The 14,272-nt window shown below is 31.6% G+C and overlaps 1 protein-coding gene across 2 annotated transcripts in view; it reads right to left on the bottom strand.

Annotated features, from left to right (window-relative positions):
- The window catches only part of LOC118192424 (dual oxidase maturation factor 1-like), a 293,294-nt gene that overhangs the window by 113,200 nt on the left and 165,822 nt on the right, over nucleotides 1-14,272 (bottom strand). For both annotated transcript variants that reach the window (XM_085818777.1, XM_085818776.1), the window contains exon 4: nucleotides 1,537-1,671. In XM_085818777.1, the coding sequence (XP_085674903.1) occupies nucleotides 1,537-1,671 (135 nt within the window). The remainder of the gene's footprint in view (nucleotides 1-1,536; nucleotides 1,672-14,272) is intronic.

Genomic DNA, 14,272 nt, shown 5'->3' on the forward strand with positions numbered 1-14,272 from the left:
TCGTTTGCAAATGATTTGAAAGAAATCTTAAAACTTTTATTGTTATCTGAAATCTAGTCTTCTGAAAAGGAAAGACATCTCGGCAAGGCACGCGAGAACTGCCTTAGGAAGTACAACTTCGTGGAGGACATTCCAAGGGATACTCGCTCATATTTCCGTTACACGTTGGTGAACAACAACACTCTATTTAAGGATTGGTTGGTTTGTTTCAGTACAGCAAAGCACGCTAAAGTTATCCACATAAGAGGAGGAATGCTTTCGGGGAGAGTTTTTTAAGGGAAACTGGCTCGTATACACGTTATACATGGGAAAAACTACCAAAACACCCATGCAGCCAGACCGCTCAAGTGGAATCGAACCCATATAATATCTGATGGTATTAACTGGTGGAACTACCAGTGTTCAGCTACTTTACTGTCAGCCGCTGGTGGCTTTTCGGCGGCTGGTGGGCTCTCTATTCAAAGGAGCCAAACTAGTCAGCACAATGGCGGGAGACGAATGCGAGAAATTTATTAAATAACTTATTACCACATATATTCCCTAGTTAAAATATTTTCTTGCTAAAGTTAAGTTTCTTTTCAAAGTTAAGTCTTTTTCAATGCTTTTCGCGATATTTTTCAAAGTTATTCAACTAAAATACAGAAAATATTTTAATTGAGCTATGCATTTTTAAGTAAGAAACATACTTAGAAAACGACCAAAAATTCTTTCATGAACTAGTTTTTTTGCGGAATACTCGAACTTTTTAAACTATACATTTAGAATTCCAGATTATTTAATAAATCATGCATTTCTGTTCTGATACCACAAAAAAATCTCCACGCAAGACCGGTTCGAATAATAGGCGGCATAGGCAAGCAGTTATCCGAGGGTGCGAGCTCAAATGTTCTTCTAAGTGCAACTAAATAAAGGCATATTTTGATTTGAATGTTTAATATGTTTTAATTTATACGGGATACCAGATGTATTAATTGCCCAAGTTACTGAAAACGTTGGAGCCAGTTCGTCTTCATGTTTATATGGAGCAGCATTACCAAAACTTCCAAAATAACAGTAACTTACAAAATCCGGGGCATACTTTGAAATGGGCGCTAAAATCCATTATGTATCCGGGATCGTCTCGCACAATCCGAAACGTTTGGTCCTATTACCTTAGCATTAAAATGTCTGCAGGCTTACGATCTTTCTCTTGTTTAAACAAAAACATTCTGTTTAATTTAGAACACCCATATTAGAAAGTTTATTTGGATTTCCTTAGCACTCGGTATAGTAGTGATAAAACTTTTATAAATTATTAGAGGTATATAAATTATTTATTTATAAATTATTATTTATAAGGCTTTTATAAATTATTAGAAAAATATTCATTATTATACTAAGAAGTTTGCCTCGAACAATGAGCAACACGTGTTAATCCATGCTTAGATAAGAGGAAATTCTACTGTATTAATGTTAAATGATTTAATTTTCATTTCGGAAATGATTTTCAACACAGTTTTGGATTTTCAAGCAATATAATTTCTAAAAAAAACATACCTTGGAGTGTTATATTGACACTGTTGAGTCCTATCTTCACCCCTACGTTAGCTGAGATTTTCTCTTTGGAGAATGCCCTGTAAGGACTAGATATTGTGGCTTGGGCTACATGCCATTCTGTGCCATAGTTGGAAACTGCAATAATAAATAAGAGGGATTAGTTTAAATAAATAACAAGAACAAATGTTTTAATAATTTAATGCATAAAAACAAGTGCATTGCCAAAATAAATGAATTCTGAAAACAGAAATAAACACTGAAGCTTGCTCTAAAATTCAGTTTTCCATAGAAATATCGAGTATGGCTACGCCAAAAAGAATTTTACTATAATGGCGTGCATTTCATCTAAATAAAAATAACTAAATTATTTAAACTTCTTACTATAAGAAATCTAAACTTCTTGACAGAAATTAAATCTACTGTAGATAATTTCTAAGAAAAATAAACGCAAATGTGAACTTAGATTTATTAATTTAATAACTTGAAAATACATTTCTCCTTTCTCATGCGTTAAGTTTGAAGTGTAATGTAAAATAAATAGAGTGGATTCTGGATGTATAAAATAAATGTAAGTTTGCAGTAAAAAGTTAAAATGATTTTGATATAAAAGTAAATAAGAATTTGTGGACAGAAAATGTGGATTTTTTGATAAAAAGTAAAAGTGGATTCGCGATGTAAAGGTAAATGTAGAATTGTGATTTTTGATTATTTAACTTATCTCAAATGCACTTTTTAAATTATATTTTTGGAATAGAAAAGGATATATTTTGTAACACGTAGCTGTCTTAAGTTTTGATATTTTTACTGGAAAGGCAGTACATATTTTTGTCAGTACTTCTGCTTAGCAAGTGAAAATTTTACAAACTGGAGGGATTTGAAATATGATCAACTTCTATTCGAATACCTATTACACACACATATACACACATAAAGGGATTTATTAAAAATTGCATTAGGGTTCTTTAAAAATATAACATTCTATTAATCATAAAATTATGCAAACTTCACCTGTTATCTTTATTTTACACCCGAGGATTCAATAACATCTTCAACATGCTTTTATTATTTTAGCTTCTTGGCATATAAACCATCAGAAATAAAATTCCTCAATTTCAGAAGTTACATATGCAGAAATACATGACTCTATTAATCAATTTTGCGAATTTACAAAATGTTTAATTATATCTACATATTCAGTGCCAAATCAAAAAGTAAATTGCGTAACAGGAAAATCTGATTTATACGATTAATTTCAACTACTTGACGTTAAATACCATATTAGTTGACATACATTCACTTGCTTCATGTATAGGAAATATAGATTAAAATGCATTCCTAATTAATGAGATTTAAATATCTGCTCGATGTTAAGTACTTAATTTTGAAATTTCTCAGCTGATGACAGTTTACTGACTCTTTGATAAAATAATAAATGAAAAATTTAACTTTTGATGATTAGCATTTTTCATTATAATGTGGATTGGTTAATAATTGGTTAGCAGAATCATACAAAATTAAGATGACAATGTATAACTCTTTTAGTATATAGTGGAATTGTTATGCTGACTCATAAAATATAAAATTTTCTGCCAGTTCATAAATTCATTTCAAAGCTTATGTTCGTGTTGAGAATAAATTTAAAAAATGTCCGTCGAAAGAAATAATAAACTCATTAAGTTCAAGTACTTCGTCTCGAAGATCCTTATTTTCAGTTTCGTACAATTTCATTTATATAAGCATTTATAAGAACCGATGCTGTGATTTAAAAAAAAATAAAATATAATTAATTAAAATAGAAATTGCCTGTTATTTTTATATGAAAATCGTACGCTAATGCACCAGAAACAAACATTTATCATTAAAATTTTTATCTTCTGATTATGTAAAACATACTTGAAAGGATTTGGAAAAGAATTTTCTGAATTCAGCAAGAAATTCAAAATACTAATATAAAATTTTTACAAAAATTGCAGTTTTTACGCAGAAGGAATATACTCTTCGGGAAATTTTTTATAATTTCTCAAATGCTTCATATGAGGAAAATATTTTTTTCTATAAAATAACAAAATCTGGAAGCATTCAGATTTTATATTACGCCCAAAGGGGCGTTTTCTTAGCTTTTATTTATTAAATACCATAATCTTTGCATTTAAACCACATTCGATTCAATTCAACAGCAATATCACAAAATATTTAAAAAGAGCATATCTTTAGAATTTCCGAAGACAGTATCTTGCGTTGGAGATAAAAATGTTTTTTTTTTCGTACAGTGTTGACAATGATCGCTTTGAAATCCTTGAGTTTGTTTATCGAAATTCGTTAGAGTTTTACAAAATGTGAAACAGATAATAAAACAAATTCGAAATTCAAAATTCTGATTTCCAGGTGCCCATATTCGGGTGGAGGATTACGTTATTCAAAATTTGATGGCTCTAGGTATTTTCGTTTTTTCACAAGCAAGAAACACATCTGAATTCATGCACATTCTCCTTTATTTAATTTGTTTAAAATAATACAGTGCGATAATATTTGGCGGCAATAATTTGAAAAGTGATTCAGAGTTTTATAGCGACTCAACTCAAAATTTCTTTTCGAGGCGTATAATAAATAGCCCTTCTGCTCCTTTCGGCTAAAAAGAAAATGCTGGATTAAGCAAAATATGAATTTGTCAAAGATATCAACTTTGTTTCTGTAAATAAAAATTTCGATATCCTTACCTAGAGAACACTTTTTAACTGAATGATACATGTTTCACAGACTGATTGGCATCAGGATATTTTTGACTAAAATATGAAGTAACCAATCTGTCTCAATTGATACATAGCAGTAATTAATTACAATTTTAATTAACAAACACTACCTTATTTAAAATTTGCAAATGGTTTTTAGGCACCGTATGATATTGCATGTACAAGGGAAAGTACTCTGAATTATAGAGTTTAAATATAATTAAACTATTATATACGCATCAAATTATAATCTGACATCCCTTTTTCCAACTATCACCTACCTATACCAGCTTACATCATTATTATAAGAAACGAAGAATTTTCTATTTTCAAATTAAATTATGAATAATTCGAATAGTTATCTAATTGTTTATTTATTTATTTCTCTTTTTATTCTCATTTATATCAGATATTCGATAAATGATGATGTCATCTAAAATGGTAATCTCTGTATTTTTACAGTGTTTTGGGAGTGGAAGGAAGCTTTTTGAAAAATAATACTAAGAGATCTAATAGGCTTCTTTCAATCACTAACTTTTTCTTAGCCAAAAGGTGCGTTTGCACAGAAGAGTTAGTCTCAAAACTGGATTTTGCACTGAATCACTATAAAACTCTAAATCACTTTTCAAATTTTTGCCATCAACTATTATTGCCCTGTATTAAAGAAAGTAAATAATGAAGATTTGCATGAACTTATGCATGTTTTTTGCATTGTGAAAAAAAAGTATATAGAGGCATCAAATTTTGAATAACTTAGTCGTCCACCCGAATATTAGCCCCTGGAAGCCCGAATTTGGAACTTCGAATTTGTTTTATTGCCTCTTTCATATTTTGTAAAACTTTAACGAATTTTTCATTAATAAACTCAACGATTTCAAAGCGAGCAGTGGCAGTACTTTACGTGAAAAATTTTTTTATCTCCAGTCCGCAACACTCTCTATCGGAAATTTACATAAGATAGGCTGTTTTTAAATACATTAGCACAAATGTTCTCAGGGGTATGTGCATGTAAATGGAAAAAAAATGGCGCACCTTTGGGCGTAATATAAAATCTGAAAGCTTCCAGTTTTTTTCTTTTTTTTTTTTTCTTTTTTTAAGAAGAATTAAAAGAAAAATGCGTTATCACGTATAATATAATGTTTCAAATAATATCATTGCAATTAATTTATACTGCATAATTTGCAGCATGTATAATACAATATTTCAAATAATATAATAGTAATTCATTAATATTTTAAAGAATCTGTACCGTTTCATTAGCATTCACTTGGGAAGGATTACAGATACAAATCAGATTATATGAGTTTTGAGAGAATATGAGCTTGATAACATGATCACAAAACCTATATGTATTCTTAACCTGCATGAGTTACTGGATGCAGGTCATCGAATGCTGAGCTTGTAAAACAACACACGTAATCTTCATTAAGTAATAACGAGATTTTAAGCTGCACAGATCAAAAGTTTCATACTGTGCTAATAAGATATAGAAGCTTAATAAATAACATGTGAAATAGGAAATTAAAAATCTTTTATTATAACCCGAAGAAGAAATCTTCACTTGTGAGTGTGAAAAATTAGTTTACTAAATTCTCTGCTTAGCACACAAAAATATTCTTACATTGTCATCCCATTCCATTCACAGTGATCAGCATAAATTAGATTCTTTTCTTGGGAACTAAAGATTTTATTTTCAAAGAAAATTATTTTTTCCTTTTTAATCCTCGATCGGTTTTTGTGAATAATTAATTTATTTTAAAATTATGTTGTTGAATAATTTCTCATCATTTACTAATATGACAGCCCACTGACTTGAGTTAGTGCTAAATAGACAAAGAATATGACATTGATCAGTTTTACACATTTAGATGAAGGTGAAAATTATATTAATTTTGACCGTTATCAAAATAAAGAAATATTGTTTGAATTTTTTAAAAGATATTGATAAAATCTCTTCACAAAGACACACTCATCGCCTGTTTGCTGCAAACTATAATTGAAAATCATAAGTAGATGAGTATGTGTGAGTGTAATTACATTGAATGAAAAAAAAAGAAATGCTGATTAGTTTACTACAAAAACCAGACAATAGTTTCCTGAAAATCAGAAACATAGCTTAGGCATAGTTTTGAAAATTGGCTTTTAGGTGTTCGAAGCTTCAATGGGGATAGAGTTTCAATTACTAAATTACGCGTTCCATTCCCGCTATTTCCATTTAAACTGAAAGGAAAATTTCTGCAGTTTTGTTATTTATTTCAACGTCTAAAACTAGTAAAAAAGTTACTGGCAGTTTGACTATTTTAAGGAGTTATAACGGAAATGCTTAAAAAATCACTTTAAACATTAAGTTTTTGGTTACTGAAAATAAGTTGTCTTTTTATATACTTAAGAAAAGAGACCAGTATGTTTTGAAACTATTTTAAACAATTCTAGATTAAGCATAGAAACATTATTCAATTGCTTTTACATAAAAGTTCTAAGTATCACCAGTAGATTAAACATTTTTCAAAAGCGTTTCGCTGCCTATATAAGTGATCAAATTAACTATTAAGTAATAGCGAGAAATTCCTTAAATAAATATTAAAATTCAGTTATAATAAAAGATTTCACAAACAGAAAATATTTTGAAAAAAGTTTCTTTTGAATGAGTGCGAAAGGTCTAAGTATCTGCTCTATTGAACTACACCCCCTCCTTAAATCTGCTAGTGTTAGCTCTTAATCTTCATTTGATTGACTTATCCTGTAAGTACTCCTGTTGTACTCATCCTGTACAACAGGAGAATGTTGTACAGGATTCCCTTACAGGAAGAGTCCTTTGAAATCCAGCCCACCAGCGGCCGAGCGGTAAAATCATTGAATGCTGGTAGTTCTGACCTGGGTTCGATTTCAGGCGAACGGGCTGGCTGCATGGACGTTTTCGTGATTTTTCCATGTTAACGTGTAAACGAGGCAGTTTCCCTTAGAACGCCCGCCACGAAGGCATCCCTTCCTTTAGGCAGATAGCCCTAGTGTGCTATGCCATAATCAACTAAACCAAAAACCAAACCTTTAACGTCCAGAAGTCTGGGCGAAGAGGCAGCGAAGGTTAGCGGCAGCGGAGTCACGCATCATATAATCAAGTTTCTTTCCGTATCAACGTGCTGCATTTTTCTAAGTTTTTGAAAATTACAATTTCCCCCTATTCCATCGTGTTTTTACATTGATTTTTACTAATGTTTGTTAATTGCTCAGCAGCATACTGAGTTACGACCGAGATCTAAATATGAAGATTGTATTGCTAATCGCAAACAAATCATAATTATCGATGTCCACGAATGTAAATTAGGTGACGAGTATCGGAAAGAACGTATTAAATTAGCGGTCACTCGTGTCCAACACTTATAATTGTCCAATAGGGGGGAAGAACTCGAACCCATGTGACCGAGTCAAACACTTTCGCCCGTGTGACCTTTTTTTAATTCCCGCCGCTCCAACGCTCCACTCTAGAAAAGGCGATAATAATAATGTTAAAGAAAATAAATAAATACATAATAAAGAGAGAAAGAGGGAGGAGAGTGAAGTATGGGGGGTTGGGCTCTCACTGTGACATTGTATGCAAGGCAGCTCACTTCCGGGAATCCCTAGGCCAAGTGTTGGCCGTTCTTTGTGGCCCGGGGCCCTACCGAGACCTATTTCGTGAGCGTGGTTTAGAAGTAGAACGAAACACACTGGACTGTCTTCGGAGTTGGTCCAGTGCTCCGCTTTGGAGAAGACGCCGGCGCAAAAACTGACCCTCAATTCGCGGTATGGTTAATTAATTCGGTAATTAGTTCTGCGGGTGTCTCGACACTGTCGCAGTAACATTTTATGTAAAAGATATTTGTCTTCAGATTTTGAATTTGTATTTTAAACCATTGAAGATTTAATCAGCGTCTAACAGCAAACTGGAGCACGCAGCCAAGAGAGTAGAACTTATAGAAATGCATATAGGATACTGCTAGAAAATTTTGAAATTATTATATTATGAATTAATAATTATCAGTATTTGTGATATACACACTATGGAAAAAGGAATTACTAGCTAATTAAACGAAATGAATGTCCGTTGGTGAATATGCATAGTACTTTATCGAACGTTATTCTCATTATGCAGGTTGCTTGAGCATTACCATAATGACATCGTTGATCACTTTGTTCAGATTATATTTGATAATAAAATTTTCAGTCAGCTTTAGTATGATTTTTAGGCATAAATGGAAAAATATTTAAAATTTACAATATTGTGTTTTAGTTATTTTAGTTCTCGTCAGAAACTTCAAGTTGAATCAAAGAGACTTTCAATTAAAATACGGTCAAACCTCGCTTAGTTCGAATAATCCATACGCAGACTATTTGAAACCAGACTAATCAAGGACGTAAGTAATTCCAAAAAATGATGATTGGTCAAAAAAGTTTTTTTTTTTTTTTTTTTTTTTTGTTCAATAAAAATAAAGCGTGATTAATAAATAAAATAATTTTGTTATAAACAATTTTAAATAATGCACAGTTCTCATAATTATTTTTTTTTTCTAAAATTTTCAATTTAGATGTCTGCATATTTTTCGTCTTTCTCTACATCAGCGATTCTCAACCGATGGTACGCGGACCACTGGTGGTATGCAAGAGAAAAATAGGTGGTACGCAAAGAAACAAAGTATTTTTAATTATCAAGTTCTAAAAATCTAATAAAGAAAAAGAATAATTGGTAGAAATTTCCTGTAATCGAACTCGAACTGAAGCTTTCAAAAATAACACACTCGTTAACCTTTGCCTGAACCAAAAAAAGAATTTAAAGGCATCTCAAATAAAGCTATTAAATTTTTGTCTTTGTTAATTGCTTTGTGCACAACCTATTTGTGCGAACAAGGATTTCTTCCATGCTTTATTTGAAAAATAAATACCGAACAAAATTAAAAGTGGATCCCAATTTAAGTTTAAAACTAAGTGAAATAAGGCCAGACAATAAAGAAATTAATTTCTTTTAAACAGACTCAAATTTCGCCCTAAATTTTAGAATTTAAGTATTATAACTTAAATTTTGATAATTAAAATGGTAACCAATTTTTAATCTAACATTTTTATGTGTGCATATTTAACATAAATAGCAATAATTTATGCAAAAGGCAAAATAAATATATATTTTTTAATATTTCCATTGAGAATTTGAAAAATAATCATGGTAAAATGCAGCGATGGTACTAAAGTTTTTCAATTTTTGTTTAGATGGTAAGTGTTAGTCAAAAAGCTGAGAACCGCTGCTCTACATAAATTTCTTTGCTTCAGCGAACTATATTATATATTTTTTATTAAATTGGATTGCTATATGCAATATCGGTATCAATTTCCGTAATATGCTCCAACAAAGTTTCAGCTATTCCAAAATTTTTTATCGATGTTCAGCTCTTAATTTTTGTACTAGCAATTCAACACTGATATCATTGTTTAAGTTTTACTCCTGTTTTTCATAAACTGATTGTTCATTTATGGTAATAAAAGTTTCACTATCTACTTCATTAATGCTCGATTTTATGCGTTCAGTTACATGGATGGAATCTAACATATTGAAAACAAGTTACAGTCCAGTTACTACGCACAAATACCTGCCCTAGTGTGCAACGGGGAATTACAGATGGAATTAAAATACGTGCTATATTTTATAGTGTAACTTTAAAATCTCATAAAAATCGTACAAAATGTGACTTGACTGTATAAAGGAGAAAAAGTTAAAAAAATCATATTTAAAAGTTGTTTTTACATATTCTTATAGTCTTCTGATGAAACATATTTTTAAATTCCTATTTCTGTTGTATACAATTTAGTCTTAGAATTCAAATTTTGGATAATCTAATATAGATGTAAAACATACAATATTTAAATGTTAATATGTTTTTTAACGTTTCTGAATTTTTGTTCCTTATGAGATTTCGTTTGATCTACAAAAGGGAATAAATATCAAATTTCTTTTTCATTTATTTTCAAATTCAGGAATAAGTTTGTAAACTTTTTTGAGAAGTGTGGAATAATACTAAGCCTATTTTACACTACAAACTTCATTAACAGTAAGTTATGTTGTAAGAAAAGTAATGCAAATTTTTTGAGTAAAACATCGAAGCTTAGCCAATCATTTTCCAACCTAAGATAACCTTCTTGATATTTATCTTTAATCTTGGACCATTTTTTAGTAAATATTCATTTTCTGTTAATTTTAATAGCGTTGATTAATATGACTCGTGCCTTTGAAATTGTGGTCTAATAACAAACCACTAAACAATAAATACGGATAATCTGTGACGGTTAATGACTTGAAAACTTACACTTTACTGATTTTAAAAATAATACTCAGAAATAAGTCTCTGTGTTACTCTGAAATAAGTCTCTGTGAGATCCAATTTATGGTATTCACTGTTAAAAAACGGAAGTTTAAGGCTTCCTATAGGACTAACTTTTAATTAAATAATTAAACTAATTATTCGAGAACTATTTTATCCTCCTCACAACTAAACAAACCTTAGTTATACAAGGGGTTCGATAGTGCAGAATCTTTATAATTGTGGTTAATCTTGATCATACTATTATTCAAGTAGGACAAAACTTTCGTCTTAAAATTTTATAACTGTTCATTTCCTCAGCAAATTTTGATTTTTAACACACATTCATTTCATTTTTATAGCATTAGCACCATCATTATTTTACAATCAATACGAGACTGTATTCTTGGCTTAAAAATGCTTCTTTCACGAAATAAGACACTAAACCTGTATTAGATTAAAGTGTTATTTATTTACGGTTTTCTAATATTTTTTATTTCCTACTTAAATTTTGCATCCGTATTTTTTTATTTATACTTGCGTATTTCACTTAAAGGAATGGAGTAGTTTCTGTAACTACTACTCCATTCCTTTAAGTTTCCTCCATCGTAAGTTTCATTATTACTACAGGTATGTTATTGTTATTATTATGATATATTACTTTTACTACATAACAGCTTCTAAAACTACAGTACTTGCACCACTAATGTTATATTACATTATTTCTGGCAGCACAATTCTTACAGAGAAGGTTTTTATGATCTTATCTTCGTGGCAAATGTTGATTAAGATAAATGAATGGAAAATGGCGGCCCTTTTGGTACATATATTGGCACACAGATTTTTAATTCTTATTTATGTGGTACAAAATTTAAAAAGTTTGAAAACTCTTGCCTCATAGGAATCATTATGATCATTCTGTAAAACATTTTAAACATTCATAACTAATAAACAACACAACTGGCTTAAATTTTATTATAAAAATAAATGCATCAATTTTTCACGCATTTCACAAATGCTCAGCCGTTATGTGATGAATATCTATGCGATAAATCTTACTAGAACCAATTTCTTTTAGGCTATCAAAATTGCGCAGAGCCGTAAAATCGCTGACACGATTGCTAAAAACCTGGATATTAGAGAGCGGAGGTGGCACAAAAATTATCAGTGGCAAAAAAAAAAAAAAAATGCACGGAATTAAATTTAAAGACATGTGTGGCAACTATATTAAAATGTCATTTTCTCTTCCTTCGTGTTCTGTCCCGCCATTGCGCAAAGTTTTGATTAAGGAAATCTCGTAGATGGTCTATGTCATTGTGGCAAATTTTGAGTAAGGTTTTGCAGATGGTCTCTATGGTAGTAAGCCAGGAAATTAATTGCCTTGTTGAAAGAAATAACCATAGATGGTCTTTATCATTGTGGCAGATTTTGGGTAAGGTATTTTCACAAATGGTCTCTATGGTAGTGAGCCAAACAATTGCCTTGTTGAAAGAGATAACTATAGATGGTCTCTATCATTGTGTCAAATTTTGAGTGATGTACAGTGGATGGACAAAAATATGGAAACACCTTGTGAAATGCATAAGATTGATTTTAATGAAATATGTAGGTGGCGCTGGCGTTTTCGACTACTGACGCCACCTATACAACTTCGTAAATGTGCTAAACATTTCAGTTGTTGTCGGAGTACTGTTATGTGAGGTTGTCATTGCATTATGTCAGAGTTAACAGAATGTGAGCAAATTGTTGGAGCACGTATGGTAGGTGCTTCCGTAAGCAAGGTAGCCGAGGTTTTTAGTGTTTCAAGAGGTACTGTATCGAAGATTTATTCCGCATATTTGAAAAGCGGAAAAACATCATCTGCTAAATCACAGCGCGGACGAAAGTATGTCCTGAGTGATCGTGACAGACGATCATTAAGGGCAATTGTGACGAAAAATAAGAAGACCACAGCTGCAAAAGTTACTGCTGAAATGAATGTTGTGTTACCGAACCCTGCGAGTACCAAAACAATTAGAAGGGAACTTCATAAATAGGTAATTGCTGGCCGTGCTGCAATTGAGAAGCCACTCATTAGTGATGCTAATGCCCGTAACAGGAAAAGGTGGTGTTTAAGTCATAAGGCCTGGACTATAGAGCAGTGGAAGCGAGTAATATGGTCTGACGAGTCTTCTTTCACATTGTTTCCCACTTCTGGCCAAGTTTACGTCTGGAGAACGCCATCTCAAGCCTATAATACAGACTGCTTGTTGCCAAGAGTGAAACATGGAGGGGGTTCTGTTATGGTTTGGGCAGCCATATCGTGGTTCTCTGCTAGCCCCATGATAACTGTGTCAGGTCACATGACTGCCAAGACTTATGTGAACATTTTGGCCGATCAAGTTCATCCCATGGTACAAACTTTGTTCCCAGATGGTGATGGTGTCTTCCAAGACGACAAAGCCCCTGTTCACACAGCTCACATTGTCCAGGACTGGTTTTCTGAGCACGAGGATGAGTTGTCCCATCTCCCCTGGCCACCACAGTCACCAGACCTGAATATTATCGAACCTTTGTGGTCTACATTGGAACGGAAAGTGCGTTCTCGTTATCCACCGCCAACATCGTTATCTGAACTTGCCACCGTTTCGCAGGAAGAATGGTATAATATTCCCTTGGCAAACATACAGGAACTGTATTTATCCATTCCAAGAAGACTGCAAGCTGTTTTGGATGCCAACGGGTTTCCTACACCATATTAAGCAAAGAAACGTTTTTTTAAAGGTGTTTCCATATTTTTGTCCAACCCCTGTATTTTCGCAAATGGTCTCTATGGTAGGGAGCTAGATAATTGACTTGTTGAAAGAGATAACCATAATTGTTTTCATTTAACTTTTCCTTCAACCAACTTCGCAATCTGTCTCAGTCAGTCTTCCAAATGACTCACAAATTTCTGCTTCATCAGCAAAGATGGGCACATTCAGTGTTTATAAAATAAATATATATTAAAAAATACTTAATAAATTTACTTCTATTGCAGAATAATAAATTTAATATTTGTTGCGTAGTTTACTTTTTATGAATTTTTAAAATGTTTCACGGAAAATAATCTATATAAAACGACTTAAATAAGCTGTTCAACAGGTATCGAAATTGCAAACAAATCTGACTTAGGAAAACCTTCTCAGGAACTTATATCTTTCCTAACACAAGTATCGCCTTCCTAGAAAGCATGTGAACTGATGCCGTGAGAGACAAAATATCTGATATTTGATAATAAAACTAAAATAAAAATGCCAAATAAAATTGAATTTACGTTCCTGCTTACATGAAGCGAAGTTAAGTTTACTTCCTTTTATATTCATACTTCATTCAGTTTTCTCCTAGACTTGTTAGAGAATAATAAAAATCGCTAAATTAGATGTACACGAAGAAATTAGAGCAGTCTAATGCATCTTATATAAACTATGAATCTGTAAATTGTCACTTAAAACATTATATCCATAACCTGACAATTTTTAAAATAAAACCTTTGAATGCTGTTAGAAGAAAAGAATAAATCATTTTTAATTTGTTGTAACTTTTCAAAGCAATTTTTTTAATTTATGTAAGCTAAAATTTTAAAATGCAAACAAAACCGATTTCTGACAGACATAAGATGAATTACCAATCTAAGCGGCATAATGTATAGGGTATTTGAGA

The sequence above is a fragment of the Stegodyphus dumicola genome, chromosome 6 (genome assembly GCF_044657685.1).
Source record: "Stegodyphus dumicola isolate Sdum_Otavi_A_Nest chromosome 6, ASM4465768v1".
Classification (NCBI taxonomy): domain Eukaryota; kingdom Metazoa; phylum Arthropoda; class Arachnida; order Araneae; family Eresidae; genus Stegodyphus; species Stegodyphus dumicola.